This window comes from Chelon labrosus (genome assembly GCF_963514085.1).
Source record: "Chelon labrosus genome assembly, chromosome: 22".
In the NCBI taxonomy this organism is placed as follows: Eukaryota; Metazoa; Chordata; class Actinopteri; order Mugiliformes; family Mugilidae; genus Chelon; species Chelon labrosus.
The window spans coordinates 12,550,492-12,569,567 of record NC_140355.1 but is presented as its reverse complement, the minus strand read 5'-3'; the positions used below and the strand labels follow the sequence as shown (position 1 = coordinate 12,569,567).

General features: G+C 44.1%; 1 protein-coding gene across 2 annotated transcripts in view; it reads left to right on the top strand.

The window, feature by feature from the left end:
• dnm1a (dynamin 1a) overlaps positions 1 to 13,350 on the top strand; it is a gene marked incomplete at its 3' end in the record, with an annotated part of 43,822 nt that extends 30,472 nt beyond the window's left edge. For both annotated transcript variants that reach the window (XM_084571960.1, XM_084571959.1), the window contains exons 16-20: positions 10,278 to 10,387; positions 11,287 to 11,398; positions 12,247 to 12,417; positions 12,566 to 12,807; positions 13,143 to 13,350. In XM_084571960.1, coding sequence (XP_084428086.1) covers positions 10,278 to 10,387; positions 11,287 to 11,398; positions 12,247 to 12,417; positions 12,566 to 12,807; positions 13,143 to 13,350 — 843 coding nt within the window. The remainder of the gene's footprint in view (positions 1 to 10,277; positions 10,388 to 11,286; positions 11,399 to 12,246; positions 12,418 to 12,565; positions 12,808 to 13,142) is intronic.
• Between the last annotated feature and the right edge of the window lie 5,726 nt (positions 13,351 to 19,076).

Genomic DNA, 19,076 nt, shown 5'->3' with positions numbered 1-19,076 from the left:
CTGGCTGCTGCAAAGCGCTGATCAGGCCGATTGAGCGAGCCGGAGGAGACGCAACATGTGAAGGGATGGATGAGGGGGGCTGGCAGGGTGGTAGAGGAGAAGGAGGAGGAGGAGGAGGAGGAGGAGGAGGAGAGGTTAGACGGAGGTGATGGCCACTGACTGGCAGATTCAATGACAATCCCTCCTGTTTCCCGCTGTGAGGAGAAACATTCCTCACCGAGCTCAATGGGGGAAACACAAGACGCAGAAATGCCGTTTAGACGTTCGAAATGTCATAAAGAAAACATGTTGAAAAGTGGTTAATCTACGCCTGATGAGCTTAAAGAGTCGTTTTTTTGTTTAATTTGACGTATTATTGGTGAAAACTTCAATTATTTTCCCAATTTTCCTCAACCTGAGAACTCCTTTTTAACTTTAAAAGAAAATACACGTACAGATGAGATGCAGAATATATAAATTCACACAGTCTCACCTCTGTTTGCCACCGCCAAACCTCAGGCCAAGAATCAACAAATAAAAGTCACGAGAGAACTTTAAAATGTCGACGCATCAACAAGCTGACTCTTGTGTTAAGTGCTCGTAATCTCTCATACGGCATCAGGGAATATTTGCGGTCATCGCAGATCACACTAACCCAACGCCTCCCACCAAAAACCCCAGAATCATTTCCGCTTTTGGACGCATGCAAAACAGAAAGACGTTTTCCCCCAAAAGAGGTAATACCTGCGACTTGCCGATTTCATTTCTCCTCTTTGCATCCTCTTCTTGTCCGATATTGGTTTTCCTCCCATCTTGCCCAGTTAGCCCTATTTCATCTCTGGGCCGTTGTCGTTCAACTCAGCCGTGACGTTGAAGCAAAACCTGGCTGATGGTGTTTAAGTGCTGCTTCACGGAGTTAAAAAGAAAAGAGAGAAAGAAAGAGAGACAGAAAAAGAAAAGGAAGGCGCTCCGGTAGCGACCAAGGTGGACCGACTGGAGGTTCGACGTGGCACACAACTGGCCACCAAGTTCCTCTTTCGAGAGACAGAAAGAGAAAAGGAGTGAGAGAGAGAGGAGATATGGAGAGAGAAAGAGGAGGAGCTCGCCGGCCCCCCATTTTTCCTTTCTCCTCTCTTCTTTCTCTCTCTCCCCTCCCTACGTCTGGCTTCTCCCCCCCCCCCCCTCCACCCCTCGTCCTCCCCCTTTTCTTCTGGCTCCCTTCTCCGGCTTACGGGGAGAAAGTGTAAGGTCAAAGGTGAACAGGAAGTGAGATGCATTCATTTGGCGTGTGTGTTGTAAAGTTTGGAGAGCGGGTGAAGGATTGGCTGCAGAGGGAGGGAGCTTTTTAGTGGAAGCGTATGTGGGCAGATGGGAGGACGCCCGCTGTCACGTGGAGGCATATATGTGTATTTCCTACGGCATCTGTATGTTCCCTCTTCTCGATCCAGCCGTTGCGTGCGTCCCCTGCTTTTAGTACATGTGAGCATGTATGTGGTTTTTGGACGTTTGAGTGATGGATGTGTGTGTGTGTGTGTGTGTGTGTGTAGGAGTGGGACTGGATGAGAGCAGAGGCTCCATGGTCTTTGTAGCAAGGGCAGGAATGTCGGCGTTTTCTTGGCAAGCAGGAGGAAGCCTTGTAACAACTCCAGATGTGCAGCCCTGTGGTCTCCATCTCGCTCTTGCTCCCTCTGTTTTTACTTCTAAAGCTGATTTCCTCTCCCTGTCCGACTCGAATAAAGAGCCCTTTATGCAGCTCTGCAGCCTTCCCAACACACACACGCACACACTTGTGGCGAAGGGGGGTTGGTGTGTGTGGGGTGGGGTACTGGTTGGAAGGGTGACATACTACTGGTAAATCAGAACCAGAGCAAAAGACATTGCGTGTGAATGAGGAGGAAAAGTCTGCGTGTTAAACATACTGTAAGTAGTCAGAGTTCGCCTCCTTCACCTTCTTCGGTTCACATTTAGTTTTCGCTCTGACTTCAGGGGTAATCAGCGCTGTATATCCAGGTGTATCTACATATGTGTGTGTGTGTGAGCGGCGGTGGCCAAGTCCGCGTGTTTGTTTTAGCTATGGTTTCTGAGCCCCGACCTGAGCTCCAAATCAAAGCAGGCGCAATCCCGGGAGAGACGAGTCAGCAGTCCTGGTAGAGACGGAGGGCTGGGGAGGGAAAGTGAGAGAAAAATGGAAACGAAAGAAGGAAGCGACTTAAAAATGGGAAAGAGGTGCGGTGGGGTGGGGTGGGGGATGGGGGGGGGTGATGTCCAGTGAGCAGGGGGCTTTGGGGAAAATTAGAAAATGGAGCCGAGAAAGAAGCCAGAAGAAGGAGAATGGCAGAAATCGGTCCTCATGGGAGATAAAATGGATTATTGTTGCTGTTGAGATTTGGGGTTTGGGGATTGGAAAGAGTGAATTTTAATGGGTGGGTGGGGAAAATGCTGCGGCCGCACCGACATTGTTTCCACTGTTTGCATGACCAGGCAGCTTCCTTTTCAAACTCATAGCCAGTCAAGCCAGAAATACTAAATAAGTATTTGCACACACATGGAGTGTAATCTGCAGTTCTGTCTCATGTAATACGACGCGGTCAATGCTGTCATGAAAAACCTCAAGTTTCTGTCTTCGTGCTTTCTTTCTCTTATCGCCGTACAGCTCTGCCAGTTTATGTGTCTCTCAAGTGTTTGCATCAGTGTGAGGGAGATAAGATTGTGAACGCCACACTGTAGATTTATTTGAGAGGCTGCGTTGCCAAACCAATAAAGAAGGCCCCAAAGTGTGTCGTCAGTCAGCTGTGTTTCTGTGAAATCTTACAGCTAGTTTTCAAACAAGAGATAATATATATCCTGTTGGATAACATGAACCACATAATAGGTTGTATTTATTATTATTATTCTGTCATGTGACACCGGATCAGCATTACTTCTAGTTGAAAAGAGAAACAAGAGAAACTAAGAAGCATGTTTTAAAGGTTGTGACTTGGAAAATTACTTGGTTGAAGTTCAAGGCACGGTTCAACATTTTTTGGAAAGTCATACGCTTTCTGGTGAAGAGTTACTGGAGAACATCGACTTTTACAGTATACACCGATCAGGCATAACATTAAAACCACTGACAGGAGAAGTAAATATCATTGACCATCTTGTGACAAGACAATGTTCTGCTGGTAAACTTTTGGACCTGGCATTCATGTGGATGTTACTTAGACATGTACCACCCACCTAGACCAGACCAGACACCCCCACCCCATAGCAATGACACTCCTTGATGACAGAACGCAGCCTGAAGTGGAGTTTATACCTCTGCGGGACATAGACGCCGTAACCTACGCATGTAGCCTGCGTCGGTGCAAGCCATACTTGTGCGCTCATCAGTCTGGCTCGCTCTGTAACAATGCCACCCAAGCTGTAGTTGGCGCTGTGTCTTTTTTGCCAGTTGGGTTGATTTTTGTTTCTGCTTCCTGCTTCACTTTCAACAATGGCGTCTGAAACTTTCGCCGAAATTTCGCCCAAGACAAGTCATACAAATGTTTAGATGGAGAAGCAGCCGGAAGATGCGCTACTACCAAGTGGACCAGTCACAGCTCTTGTGCTCTGCGTTGCCGCGGCCTGTAGTTACATTTCTGGGGAGGTGCACATCAGTTACAGTGCTAGGGTCTGCGTTGTCGCCATAGCCTATGACACAGGCACACACACAAAAGAATTTAGGAACAACTAAAAAAAAACATGAAAAGCTGCACATGTTGTTGACCTGGCCTCCATATTCACTCGATCCCAAACTGATCAAGTATCTGTGGGATGATCCACAGAGGCCCCTCCCCTCAACCTATACGACCCAAAGACCCCCACTAACAACATCCTGTTGCCAGACACCACAGGACACCCTCAGAAGACCCATGTTCATTCTCTGATGAGTCACAACTGTTTTGGAGGCACAAGAGAGACCTCCACAATATTAGACAGGTGGTCATAATGTTATGCCTGATCGATGTGTTTGTCCATTAAATGTGAGATTACTGCCAAAAGGAAACAGAAAGCCAGATTCTGACCAAAATCCAGACAGGCTCACTAAATAATTTGGTAAAATCTTTAAGTATAGTATACATAAGTTTTTTATAGTGTATTTTTTATAGCATAATATATGGACACTCTGCTCCTTTATACCTATTTTACAGGCATCAAAGATAAACCAACTTGGCCACTTTAGTGGTGCCATCAGTCTTGAAAAAAAAATGAAGGTTTAATGGATGGTTTGATGGAAAACATGGCAAGAATGGCACCAAAACCAGTAATACACAGATTATAGAGTCTCATTTTAAAAGAAAACATCAGAAAAAAGGGGGTTAGAGAACCAAGATGAGTGATGACCGCTGCAGGTTAGAAAAAAAAACAAGGAGGCACACTAGCTGGTTTGTGGATAATTCAAAGTTTATCCTGCCTGACTGATGAGACGTAGAGGAAACTTTTCTTTCTGTAATTTATAATTTTCCACTAATTGTTTCCTCACGTACCCAGAAACAAGTAAGCCCAAACAGACAAAGGACAGATAAAAAGAAACCACAGGCTCGCATATGCGTGTCCTTATTAACCATGTTGTGGGGAAATCAATCTGTTTGCACCGTTGCCTCCCTTTTGGGAACAAAAAAACAAGTGGCCAGAACATAAATCAGTAATAAATACATTAATTTTAGCATGAAGACAGCGTTTAAGGTTAGAGTAAGGTTAAGATTTGGGTTTGGCAAAGTAGCGGTTGCAGTCAGGGTTTGGCTACGACTCCAGGAAATGAATGCAAGTCAGTGTGATGTCGTCTGAAGTGATGGAAACACGACTGGTAGTGTTGTAACTTTATTGTGTACACATGAAACTATGCAGACTCTCTGCTGAAGGAGGATTGACAGACATTTACAAATGACTGCATGTGTTTAATAAGAAATGATTCGTTGTCACAGCTCATACCTTTCTTAATATTTTTTCATACTTTTTGATTATATCATAGAATGGGATTCAACCGGATCCTTAACCTTGACATGAGCGAGACACAAGCTCGTAAATATTATGTTTTACAAGACTGAATTTACTGTAAATTTGTAATAAATTAAAAAAAAAATAAAATCCTCTTCTCCGCACTTGGAACTGGTCATTTTTGGCATTTTGTTCATGATTTAGAGATACACGTGTTTTATACACACTTTTATATTCTGACTTCAGTTTTTTCTTTTAAAAAGGCGAAACGTGTGCCAGCAGTTCCTTCAGATCTCGCCGTAGTTTCATCCACAGAGCAAAGATACATTTAAGGACTCTAATATTCATGCAAGACCTTTTCCGCAAAGTGAAAACCACGTGCGACTTCAAAGTCTCCGACGCGTGCTTACATTTTACACATGTGAACGTTTAACCTCAAGTTATTCTGACTTCACGAGTTTACCTCAGACGGGAACGTTCCAGCTTTTGGGCCGATCCTACCGTGCATTTCTGGTACCTTCCGTTAAATCAGATAATATTTGTTTCACCGGTTAAAAGTAGGAAACTAAACTGATTTGAAGAATACAATATAAACGCATAAATTCACATCATGCCTTTCTGGAGCTTAAACATTCCTCAGGTTTCATTTATGGGCGCTTTGCAGCTCACTAAAAGACACCGAACACACCTTCTATCAGACGAGAGTGGCTAGACGTGTGTGGATTTTCACATGTGTTTATATGGTTAGTCGGCCGGCGCCCCCTCTCCCCCACCCCCCACTCCTCCTCCTTCCTTTTACTCTTTGGTGGTCACTGGTGATTGATCACACGTCCCGGCTAGGCCCCAAGGTTGTTACACTGACCTTCTGCAGAGGTAAATGCAGAGCAGATAATTAACTGCTTAGCAATTAGCTGCCAAACAGGAAGGTATCACTGACCTGCCAGCCTGTGTTCAAACGGCGGACACTGTGTTATGCTCAAAAGAAATCTTATTTTTACTCTTTTCCAAGCCAAAACTCGCTGTCATAATAAGAAAAATGTGAGAACTCATGAGATTGTGGACACTTCAGATTAGTTTTCCTGAAACATTTGTCTGTCGCTGGCAGTCCAGCTGGAAAATCCTCCTTATCTGCGCTCTTATCAAGTAGCACTTTGCATTATATATGATCTATTAGAGAATGACACTGGCTCGGCGCCGGAGGTGATTTGTCACTAGCGCTGTAGCTCAACCTTGTAGCGCGATGAGTCACGAACAGCTGCATGGTTTTTTTTTTTGTGTGTGTTTTTACACGTTGTCCCAGAATAGCTCCGATCGAGCTGTTCCCAATTGTAATTATCACAACTAAATTGTCTTCTGTTCCTGATTTAAATGTTGGCAACATGTGGCCGTACTTTAAATGGAGTCCAAACGGCATTAAGTTTCCTCAGATGCTGTCTCTGCTGTTTCTCAGAGACACGTTACTCACAGACCAAACATGAGCTTTCGGAGCATTTGTGTTTTTTGTTGCATGTAATATTTTCTACTAGCCACAAAACATATCTACTATACGCATTCTGTAGCAAATCCGAATGTCAAAGGCTCTATTAATGAATTTAATTGGATTAAACAAGTGCATCCAACACAATGAGTCTCATCCAATGCAGCTCCCAGTTCATGTCCCAGTGGTGCAAGAATTACAGAGACCCTCTCTGTGTTTAATTTATAAAAAAAAAAAAAAAAAAAAAAAGACAGATCTCAATAGGGGAATGGCAAAAGAATGGAGGGGAAGAAAAATGGAGGGAGGTGAGGAGGAGGGTTGTGAAAATTGCCGTTGGCTGCCACCCAGGGCCCAGTCTTTGTGGTAATGAAGGGTTAGAAGCAGCGTTATTGCTCCCAGATGCCGTGCGGCTTCTCCGCAGCCCTTTGATGCATGGCCCAAGTCACCAGGACTTTTCTATCAGACTCCCATCAACATACACTCTGCCACACACACACACACACACAAACACACACCAACACACACAGAGAAAAATGCAACCTCTTAAAACAACGTGGATGCTGTAAACGAGCATCTTCTTGGTTTTGCCAACCAAACTACTCAGATTAGTTTCAGAGTGTTAATTGGATATGGTTTGTGTAAGGTCACTGTGTATGCGTGCTTTGCTGTTTAGCACTTCCATGTGTGTACGGGGGTGTGTGTGTGTGTGTGTGTGTGTGTGTGAGAGAGAGCGAGGCCAAATTCCATCCTCATTTCGAAATTAGTCTTTAAGTTTTTGGACGGCGTGCAGAGTGGTGAGGTTCCTTGATGAATCCAGAGGTGAACTTCCTTTGGCTTCTCATAACGAGCCTGCTATTACTCACTAGCAAAACAAAACCATGAAAAGTACTCTGTTCACGCGCTGCGCCGCGAACACCGACTACCAAAGTGCACTGCCCGGGCAGCCGCACGTGTGTGAGGGACAGAAAACGTTGCGTGTATGTGGAGATTCAGGCGAGAACCTGAGGGCCGTGTGTGTAACTGCGGCTATTTACTGAAAAACGAGTGGAAATCAATACGGTCACCGATGTGGGTGTGCTCCAGATGAATAATGAAGCAGTGAAAGGTTAAAACTCTTCACTGCTTGCTCTGGTGGTATCAAATCAAGTTTCAACCAATTGTATTTCTGCTTTGATTGTAATACAGTGGAGGTTTTTACGGGTTATTGACCATTTCCTGCATCTTTCCACCAAAATTACCAGTGGAGACTCAAGCTGACTTGTATTTCTTGAAAGTCATCCGAGCCCAGAAGACTCTGCATTTCGTCCATGGAAGATATATGGGAGACCACTAATAGTCTGCTAATCTGAAGCTACATGGCCTACATGGTGGTAATCAGAAGACTCCTGTGTCCAAGCTAGACCAGATGACATGGGAACACGTTGATGAAAACAGCTGCTTGGAATTAATGAAAAATTAGACCGTGCTTTCTCATCTCAAGGAGGACGTGTCTGATCTGAATACCTGAAAGTTAGATGAATAGAGGACCTTTAACTACAAGACGGATCAGAAGATCCGGCTCTCTGAACTTGAAGTATCCATCACTCAGCTGTTATATCACTCCTTCTCCAACTGCAGTCAAACACTCAGCTTTCCCAAGCAACACAACCTTCTCAAAACTCTGAAAAAGCTGTTGCTCCGTCCAAAAACCCTGATGTTTTGACATCAGTCCAACATCTGGCATGGAGTCAACTTGTTGTAAGGTGTGCAATGGTGTCAATGAGGAGGTTCAGACTGGTTCTTTCAACCATAGTCCATGAAGGACATGGTGGAGGAAACGGGCCTCATTCCGACACTGAATTTCTCTGAGTTATGTCACGTTGTTGGAGCTGCAAAGACCCTTAAAGGTGAAGCTAAAAAGTTTAGAAAAGTAGCGGTTTAGCCTTTGCATTTCCATACCTCACTGGTCACGTCCGTCTGCCACTTTTGAAGCTGAATCACTTAGGCCGGGTCCTCTGCAGACATAGGTCAAATAAAGAGTGTGCCTACTGGTTTCTCTTGTGCACAATAGGTGCTCACCTGTAAGTTTGTTTGTTTGTTTGAGGCCCAGTGACCGCGCTTAATGTGCAGAATCTGCACCGCTGCCTTCGCATGCTGACTGCATTTTATAGGAGCATATGGGGAAACACTCATTCTCCCAACTTCTCCCAAAAACACGCAAGAAAAATAAACACAGAGAAAATAAGAATTTGTTTTTGATGTTGCCACAATGCAAATACATGTACGCCCCCAACTGGTATTTATTCATTTATTCATTTTCAGACCTCAACCCTAATATTTCCAATCTCACACCCATCACCCGTAACAACTACAACAATTACATTATACTGCCTTTCTGTCTCTGCATCTTACTTTCTCCACATCTTGTAGGCACTCACTGTCGCCCCCCCTCCCTCCTTCCTCTTCCTCCTCTCTTTCCAACTCTCCTGACTGGATTTACTGGCCAGAGGAGAGGAAAATGTATGAATCAGTCCAAGGTTGCTCACTCCCAGGGAGAGGGAAAGCCAGAGAGCGAGGGGGAACAGGGGAACAAAGATGGAGGGAGGGAAGGAGGGAGAGAAAGAGAGAGAAAAGAGGAAGGGAAAAGAAGGTGAAATACTGAACAAATGGAAGAGAGGAAGAGAGACGGAGGACGGGGACTCAGCAAGGCTATAAATGATGATGTCAGCATTCAGCAGTCTGGGGCGACTGCTTGTTTAGTTTTTTTTTTTTTTGTTGAATAGCGGAGACCCTAGTGCAGAGCCGCTGCCAAATGTGTCTGTGTTTATATGTGTGCTTGTGTGTGTGTGTGTCTGTGTCTGTGTGTGTGTGTGAGAGAGAGAAAGGTTTTACATGCATTTAGGGGATATGACCATTTGGCTGCACAGGTCGTAAATCCTTTGATGAAGGAGTTTAGTCACACATACATTCCCCGTCTCTCTCTCTCTGACACACACACACACACACACTGGGTAGGGCAGGGCAGGCCCGCGGTTAGCCATCCAGATGGTTTTAAGGTTAGTTAGAGACTACGCTCAAAGGTGCTGTTTGCAACCAAAGCTGTGTGTGTGTGTGTATGTTTAGAGAAACTCATTCACCCCGTGCTATTTTTAGAGTCTCGTTTTTTTGTCATTTCTCACTTTACCGTCCATATTAAAACGCTCACAAGCAAATGCACCGCCGACACAATAAACTTCGAGGAGCGTAACCACAACAGCGTCTTTTACTCTGAGATAAAGGAGCGGGGCGGGGGCTGACTTAACTTTGAGCTTCCCTGATTCATAAATAGTCGGACGTCTGTATGTCATATGCTGTGTGCATATTTACAAGTACTAGAGGTTTCTACACTGGAGCACGGTTTCTCTCTCTCCCTTTCTCTCTCTCTCTCTCTCTCTCTGTATGTATGTGTTTCTCATTTGTAACTCGCCCCCTTTTTTGACTCTGCACAACTGTAATCAAAACCACAGACTGTGTAGCTACGACTTTCCCATCCAACTTTCTTTCTTCTGTTTTTTTTCCTATGTCTGTTGTAGAAATTCATGTGAGACCATTTGCTCCTGATTTCTTCTTTCATCTTCTTTCTTCTAGTCTCTTGTTGCTTAAATCCTTTTATTTTGTTCTTGCTTTTAAAACCTACACACAAGATCTTTACCTATTTAGCATATACATGTTTAGTTCTTAATGTATTCTCCCATAAAGATCTTTATTCGGCATCTGTATTAGCTTTCTGAGCTGCTTCTGTCTAACATACAGCATCACTGCAGCTATGACCATTTTTACTCCTTAACTAAACTCTTCGCTCACACAGTTAACTCAATCTCTTTCTCTCTTTCGCCCCCTGCAGGAGAAGGAGAAGAAGTACATGCTGCAGGTTGACAACCTGAAGCTGCGCGATGTGGAGAAAGGCTTCATGTCCAGCAAGCATATTTTCGCCCTCTTCAACACTGAGCAGAGGTACCATTATACACGTCACACGCACAGTACTGATCGTGCATGCATTCTCTCTATCTCCAATCTTTGTTTGGACAAATGCGAACATTTATTCAGAGGCGAGGAAAATGCCCTGCACTAGATCTTAGCTTCATGGCTGTTACAACGTTCGGTTTGTGTTGAAAACCGTGTAAGAAAGGTGGTAATTCAAGGGCACGATCATTTCGGAGGATGTAATTTGTGGTGCTGTTAAACTGCACTGAATTAGGCACAAATGTGTTACTGTTATTTAGCCAAGCCCACTGACTAATACAGGGTTGTCAGGATCATAGAAACACGTGTCGGCACAAGGCAGTGCAATTAACCACAGCCTCCGAAGTGAAAACACAGTTCAACCAAAGCTCTCACTTATTGCAAACAAATGCTGAACACCGTAACCTTCATGCAACTAAGATTTAGTGCAGGACTGTTACACCAGAATGCATTAGTTTTTTCACTTCTGAACCTAATGAAGGTGCAAGTGAGCGTGCGATTTCAAAAATCACAATGCTCATACAACAAGGCAGTAATTTTAAAGTGTGCAAAAGTAAAAAAAAAATATCCAGCATGTGGTTGCCAGTGTTACATCATTATATTGCTGAATCATTTTTTAAGCAGGAACTTATGCTGTGCTTAATAAAGTTTTTGTGAGCTGCTTTATATACTTTTGGGTAAGATAATTATTTATATACATATTATTTATTTAAAATAATATCTTAATAACAGCAGCAACCAGTGCAAAGGAAAGGACAGGTTCCTCAAAATGTCATTTAGAGTAAGTGTATGGTATTTGAGTATTTAGTTACTTCCCACCACTGTTGTATAGTGGAAGATGTATGGCTGCTCAGATGGTGCATTCAGTGTCCCGTGACCTCTGTCCACAGAAACGTGTATAAGGACTACCGTCAGCTGGAGCTGGCTTGCGAGACCCAGGAAGATATCGATGCGTGGAAGGCCTCCTTCCTCAGAGCGGGAGTTTATCCTGAACGGGTCACGGTGAGATTGAGACGATTTAAAGGTTTAATATAAACGTATGACAACATAAAAATGGTTTGAAAATGACACATATTTAGAGTAAATGACACTCATTCTTACAGCGTCCTAACCTTTACACCATGTTAACAATGACTGATGTTAATGAACCTATTGTATATGTCCGTTAGTTGTTAAAGTTACTTGTAGTTCACGTTAATGTCGTCATGTCTCTCATGTGGTATCTGTCCTTTTCGATGTCTTTTATCTTTCATCGCTGTTTGACCTTGTAGGAGAAGGAAGGAAAGGTACGTTTCACTGGTCTACATCATGCAGTTTCATCATCTCTGTGTGTTTTGTAAAATGTTCAACCTTAAGACAGTTATTAAGTGGACCTGTCTGTTGGTCATTACATTGCTTAGTTCACATTAATCAACAATTCAGTCATAGTTGTATTTGTAAAGTCCTCATGTCAGTGCTATTTTGTTACATACGTGCAGCAGAGCAATGTGCAGAAGGGCTGAATGAAGTGGAATACAAGTCTGAGGGTGTGATGATTAATAAAAAACACACTCAGCCTGTCTGCTCACTGGCTGCTTGCTTAAAAGCAGTCGCAGGATGAATTGTTTTTGTCCTTCCAGCTGTCCCTTTTGCATTTTGCACAGCTGCACATGCATAAAAAATAAAGAGCAGGACTTGGAGAAGACCTACTTTAAGCTTGTTGTTGCACTCGCATGGTTAAAACGGGCCTTTAGTTAATACACAGACAAGACATCAAGATGACTGCTGTACAACTTTTCTCTTTTCCTCTCTGGTGTCTTGAGTTGATCTTTCTTGACAGTAACTCTTTTTTCCTGAATTCGTCTCCTCAGAGTGACGGTGGCGATGAAAATGGCTCCGACAACTTCATGCACAGCATGGACCCTCAGCTGGAGCGGCAGGTGGAGACCATCCGCAACCTGGTCGACTCCTACATGGCCATTGTCAACAAAACCGTGCGCGACTTGATGCCAAAGACCATCATGCATCTCATGATTAATAACGTGAGTCGTCGCCGTGGGATTTCGGCAGTGTTATTGTTAAAACGTGACACCCTGAGACAAAATGAGAAGAAAACCGTTTCATTTTTTTCAAATTTAAAAATGCTCCAGCATTCCCAACACCCCTTTTTTTCCTCCCTTATGTGTCCAGACTAAGGAGTTCATCAACGCGGATCTGCTGGCCCAGCTGTACTCCTGCGGTGACCAAAACAGTCTGATGGAGGAGTCTCAGGAGCAGGCCCAGCACCGCGACGAGATGCTGCGTATGTACCACGCCCTGCGGGAGGCCCTCAACATCATCGGCGACATCAGCACGTCCACTGTGACCACCGCCATGCCGCCGCCTGTGGACGACTCCTGGCTGCAGGTGCAGCGAAGCGGCTCGGGAGGAAGGTAATGAACTGAGAGAGTACAAGGCGGGGTGTTTATTTTCACTCATTCTTTGCATTCATGCATTATCAGGCTTGTTGTTTGTGGTCAGGCATTGCTGCAACCCTGCAGACTTTATTTAGATCGGATTTGTGTCATTTCTGTCATTAATTAGCTCAGTTCAGCAGCCAATCAGAGGCAGTTGTGTAGCTGATTTGGGGGCATCGTTAGCCATTTGCTTTAGTGTTAAAAACATTGCACCAAGTCTTTAATGTTGATCCTAGGTGGATGGACAAACCAGATGGGATAACATGTAGCAGAGACACCTCTACAATGCTCCTATTTGCTTCCTCCTCCAGGTCTCCAGCCACCAGTCCAACTCCAAACCGCAGGGCTCCGCCAGGACCCCCTGCCCGCCCAGGCTCACGCGGGCCTCCTCCTGGGCCTCCTCCCGCTGGGGGACCCCCTGTCCCGTCTCGCCCCGGGGCATCTCCTGACCCATACAGTGGGCCACCACCCACTGTGCCCTCCCGGCCTAACCGCGCACCCCCAAGTGTGCCCAGGTGAGTGAAAATGAAAGGTCTTTCGGGCTCAACAAACTCCTTCCTCCCTCTTTCAACTCCCCCAACGCAGAGCAAGACATCCAAACCGTAGTTATGAATCATTTTAAGTTATCTAAGCTGAAGTGTGGACACTTACTCTCTGTTACTAAGGGGGATGTGAAGACACCTGGATGAGGGGATAAAGGAGGTAAATGAAAGTTGAGAACACTGGATGTGATAGAGGATAGATGAATAGATTCATAGCGACCCCTAAATAGGATTTTATTTTCTTCCTTCTCTTTTGGTTTGGGTAAGGATCTGACCACTTTCTTTCACCTAAACTCCTTCTGCCACCATTGAGCTTTCAACACGCTGTCAAGCTGTCACCAGCAACAGATAACACACCGTTCATCGCTTAAATCCGCCGCACCACACTCCTCATCTGAATAACGACTGAATGAGGTTTAAAAGGGCGACTATAACGTGGGGGTTTCCTCTCTGTTCACCATTAACTGTACGTGGCTTTGTAAAGTTTGCCCTGTGCTTGCCTGTGTTTGTGAGCTAGCTAACATATCTTAACCTGGATCGACTGACTGTCAGAATAGCAGCTTGCCTGTTTTACTGTAGAGGACGCTAACGTCGCTGAGCTAAGCTCTCACTGAATAATGCAACCTGAGAATATCCAATAATCCCAATACCCTCATTGATATCGAACCAAAATGCCGTCCTGCATTCAGGTGAGAGCTGAGCACATGTGACGCTGGTCATTTCCTTCACTGTAACCGTTTGCACTCCTTTTCTCTCTTCCTGCTCCTCTTCTTCATCCCTCTCTCTGTCCCACACATGACTATGGTTCCCTCCACAGAATCACTATCACTGACCAGTGAGGACTAACATTGCTGGTACGTTGGGTACTGTCCGCCATCTTCATCATCATGATCATCAGACCTCTGGGAAGCCCTCTTTCCGCTGCATGACATTCCCTTTATTTCTCACTTTTCTGTTCTTTTCTCAGAGCGCTGCACGGTCAAACACACACCCTGTCCGGAAGGTGTGTGTGTTTGCGTCAAAGTCTGAGCTGATTTGGGTCATGACCTTTAGGAGTGTTGTGTTTTAACGGGGCATTAGAACAGGAAAGAGGAGATTTCTGTGTGCAGCTGAAAGATTCAACAAAATTTTAAGACCGTTGTTGGTTTTTGGTTGAATGTGGTGTATATATATATTTATATATATGCCATGACATCCCACCCATCGTTAACTGTATCTCTGTGTCTGATGTTGTCCTTCAGAGTCACTGTACTGTATCTATCAAAAACCTTCACTTTTTCTTGGGAAATCTTGATATTTTAACAATTTCAGGCCTCTAAGATGCAAATGAAACAATCTGAATCTGTGGTTGAACTGCTTGCAATTTATGTGTAATCCTTGAAAGGATTATTTTGGAAAAGATACTTAAATTTCCTGCCAAGAATCAGATGAGAATATCGATACTGTACTCACGACAGTACAGTAAATGTGTAGCTGCCACGTTAGCTAGTTTAGCTTGTTCAATTTCTTGCCAAGAACAACCCGAGAAGACGGACACCACTCTTGTGTCTGTACTGAAAGTAAGTCATTACCACCCGCAACCATAGCTAGCTTAGCTTAGCACAAGGGCTACAATTTCAGCTAGCTGGGTTCTATGTTAAGGTGGTAAAATCAAACAAATACCAAAACATAAAACAACACACTGGACTATAAATGTTTTTTAAAAGTGAAATTTGCTTACACGATTGAAACCACTCTCAAGTCTGCGCGTTAAAGCTAAAAGCAGCAGCTGTGTTGCTTAGCTTAGCATAAAGACAACAAACTTGGCTGCTTCACATTGTCGACAAGAGAGTTACTGCACAGAACAAAGCAGTGTGTTAATTAATGAGCGTTAGGGGTGGGGGGGGGGGTTTGCTAAGCTAGCTAAAGCTTTTTGCTAACCTAGCTAAAGTTGGTCATGGTGGCGACATATTTACTGGACAGATGTGAGTGGTATTGTACCACGTTTATCGTACATTTTCACTGTTACCTGCTTTAGATGTAATTCAAAATTCATTTGGGGTTTTTGCTTTCCTGCAACAATCCCATATTTTTATTATTATTATTTTTATTTTATCCTACATGAAAAAGCTTAATGTGTAATGTGTAAAGTTGTATGTTACTGTAGCTTAACAACAGATATTCAGCGACACTTCCTCACCTGATGTTTGGACATATTAACTGACACCTTTGTGATGTTTGTGGGTCTCCTCCTTGTGTTATCCCACGATATAAATGGTCGTCCGTGTGAATTTAAAGTATTTCTGTGCATACATTTGCACATGGGTGAGCTTAAACTTTAACCTAGAGCGACCAAACAACAACAAAACAAAAAAAAGTCGGACACCCTGAAACCACTAATACAACCTCTTCTCTCCTGTTCGTGTCCTGTTTGTGTTGTCTATGGCAGTCGGAGACCCCCACCTTCTCCAACCCACTAGACCTCTGAGCTCCTCCCACCCTCCTCCATCTGTTCCTCCTCCGGATGAGAGGACACAGACAACAGCGCCACCTTCCTGTCGTTCTCTGCCTCACCCGACCCGCGACCGGCTCCCTTCTCCTGCTTCTCCCTTACGACAAGCCATGTTTATCTCTCTCTCTTTCTCTCTACTCCCCTCACCCTCCTCACCCCTCTGTTACCACACAGAGATGCTGAATACTTGAAACTCACTTGCATGACTCAAAACATGTTGCACCCTTAGATTTTACTACGTAGAGACTAAAGAAACAAACTCCTGCTCACACGATATACAGTATATCCTTAAACTAAGGGGGTGAACACATTTAGCATGACACTATGCCTGAGTATTTCTAATGGGTAGTCTGGGTCTCTATTGTTTCATTTTCCTTTAAAGGAATATTTCACCCTGAAGAAAACAGGTTTCATATCACAGATCTATATGTAAAAAAAGCAGCATTTTGAAAAGTAAGAGATGCAAACCACAGATGCAAGCTGAAATGCACGGGACACTCTGTGTATCTTTTAATTTCTCACTGCTGTATTCAGGTTCTGATCTGTATCCGTGGTCCCTTAAAATCTCAGGCGAGGACACTCTTGCATCACTTTTATGGATTTTAATAATACCGGTACTTTTAGATTAGAGATAGACCTTTAAGGTTTTGAGATTTCCCTTTTTATTTTTCCTCTTGCCAAATAAGTTGTATTTTTCTCTCTTTCTGTTTCTACTCCTCTCACCGAAAACAGCCGGCCAAGCAAGGGCGGGCCCTCTCGCCCCGAGAGCCCCCTGCCGCCGTTCAACTTTTAGAAGACACCCCACCCTCCGTTCTCCCCCTTTTGTTACCTCCTCTTCTTCTGAAAAAATGCACCCATCACTCACTCACAGGAGGGAGGAGGGCCTGAATGAAACGAGGGAGGAATCGGGCCCCAGACTCTCCTCCACTTCCCTCCCCTTCCTCTTTCTCCCTATGCAGGATGGCACGAGGAGCTTTTTAAGGCACTTCTGGATTATTGTTATTTTTTGCCTGCTCTATCCTCCTCCACCTGTGTTTTATCTTCATTTCGAGTGGACAACCAAACCTTATTCTCCCAGAACCGCTGTTGTCTGTGCTTCCGCAGAACCTATGCAACAAAATGGTTTCTCAGTCTTTTCTGACATAAAAAAAAAAAGGTGCCTCCCACGGCTCTTTTCCCCTCTTTCCTCTTCATCCCTTCACACAAACCTTTATTACTGCTTTATTTAATCTAGGCGGGATCAAAATAGAAAGTGCAATATATACATATATATATATAGAGGATAACTGCATGGCACCAGTCACACAAGAGTCAGAGTATATTTCTAAACACGAGAGGAAGGGAATTGGTGGCCTGGGTCGCACCGCGAGACTGTTAGATAACTCCTCACGCATCATTTCTGATACACTGTCGTGGAAAGCATTTAAGCCAGGTTGATGATCTGCCATTTTCTTTTTCTGTTTTTCCCTCCCCCTCCCTCTTTTGTTCTTTTCTTCCTTCTCTCAGTGGTCACGGGGGTGAGTGAGAACATGAAAGCAGCCACAGTCTATGCATTAATCTAGCTCCTTCTGTTTCACCCTCACGTCGCTGTCTCAAGGGCCCGTGAACTCGACCCGTCGTTTCACCCCATACTTTCTGCCGCTCGATTCTTCTGTCACGTGTTGTGTTGTATTTTTGACGCCGAACAGTACAGTACAGTACAGTACAGTACAGTACGGCCATTTAAATCCTCTTGAAACACGTCACCGGCCCCTCGTGCGTCTTGACTGCAAAGCATATTATTATTTAATGGTAAATAGTTTATTATGAACATATCTTAATGTGTTATTATGTATATGTGTGGTGCATCTTATTGGACACTGTCTAGAGAATTTAGTCTGCGATGTAAGAAACTGCTGAATATTTAAATTATTATGAACATATAAGGAAATAATGCTGGAAAAAAAAAAAACTTCTAAAAAAAAACATGAAATACCGTGATGTATGTGGACGTCGGCAGGTGGTTTGATACGTTTTGCTTGTAGTGGAGAGGGTCATTTTGTTTTTTCTGGTCCCTCCCTGTGTGAACGGCAGCAGCAGCGAAGGGAGGGGCAGTGTGAGTGTGTGTGTGCAGCAACCGAAGTCCTGCAAACTGATGTGGATGAGAGGGTGACATTAACCTGCAGGACTGCTGTGCTCTGTCAACAGATTAAAAACTTCAGTGTAACGAGCGACGCTTCCTCTTTGTCTCCTTTTTCTTTTCATGGTTGTAAACATTAGCATCAGTTAATGGGATCTAATACAGACGGTTCAGAACAGCTAATCCAGTAATCAGTTACAATACTCACTATTGATTTACTCCTCTGACGATAATATCACTTAAAATAATAAATTAAATTTAAACATAATGACAAAGCACAAAGTGTACACTGGACACAGACAGATGACTTGTTTACCCTGTATTCCTTCATACACTGATCAGGCAAAACATTATGACCACCTTCCTAATATAGTGTAGGTCTCTTTTGTGCCTCCAAAGCAGTTGTGTGACTTATCAGAGAATAGACATGGGCCTTCTGAGGGTTTCATAGGGTTGTTAGTGGGGGCCTTTGGGTCCCATGAGTTGAGGGGAGGGGCCTCTGTGGATCATCCCACAGATACTTGACCAGTGTTGGATATTAAAGGGTTACATGAGGGCAAAAACAGAAAGAAGTGCTCTTCTTCTATCATATCATAAATGGGGTTGTTTACCACTTAGCTGCAGCTTTGCTCACAAGATAAGGATGCGCCACACAATCTAAAGTTTCACCTTGTAGAAACCGGTTAGAGCCGGTCTCGGCTACACATGGAAAACCACTGATACATGAAAGGCAGTGCTCCTCCTATTGTCTTCGGGGCGGAGCCCAGATAGAACAAGACTTCTGTGTGTGCTTCGTCCGGGTCTTCTCCTTTTCTACCCATAACGTGGTTAAGCTGAAGTCTCAGCGCTGACTCTGTACCTATTCTCTGCGTGCTAAATAAACTGTCATTGGAGAGAAGTTGTCGAGTGGTCTATTCATAGTCGGACTAACCTTTCCAATAGGTATAAAGATCCTGGGCTGAAGGAGAGAGAAAAGTTCCTCCTTCGACATCAGTTTGGGATCTAGTGAATTTGGAGGCCAGGTCAACACCTTGTGCTGTTCTTCATGTTTTTGATCCTAAATTGTTTTTGTGCGTGTGTCTGTGTCAGGCCG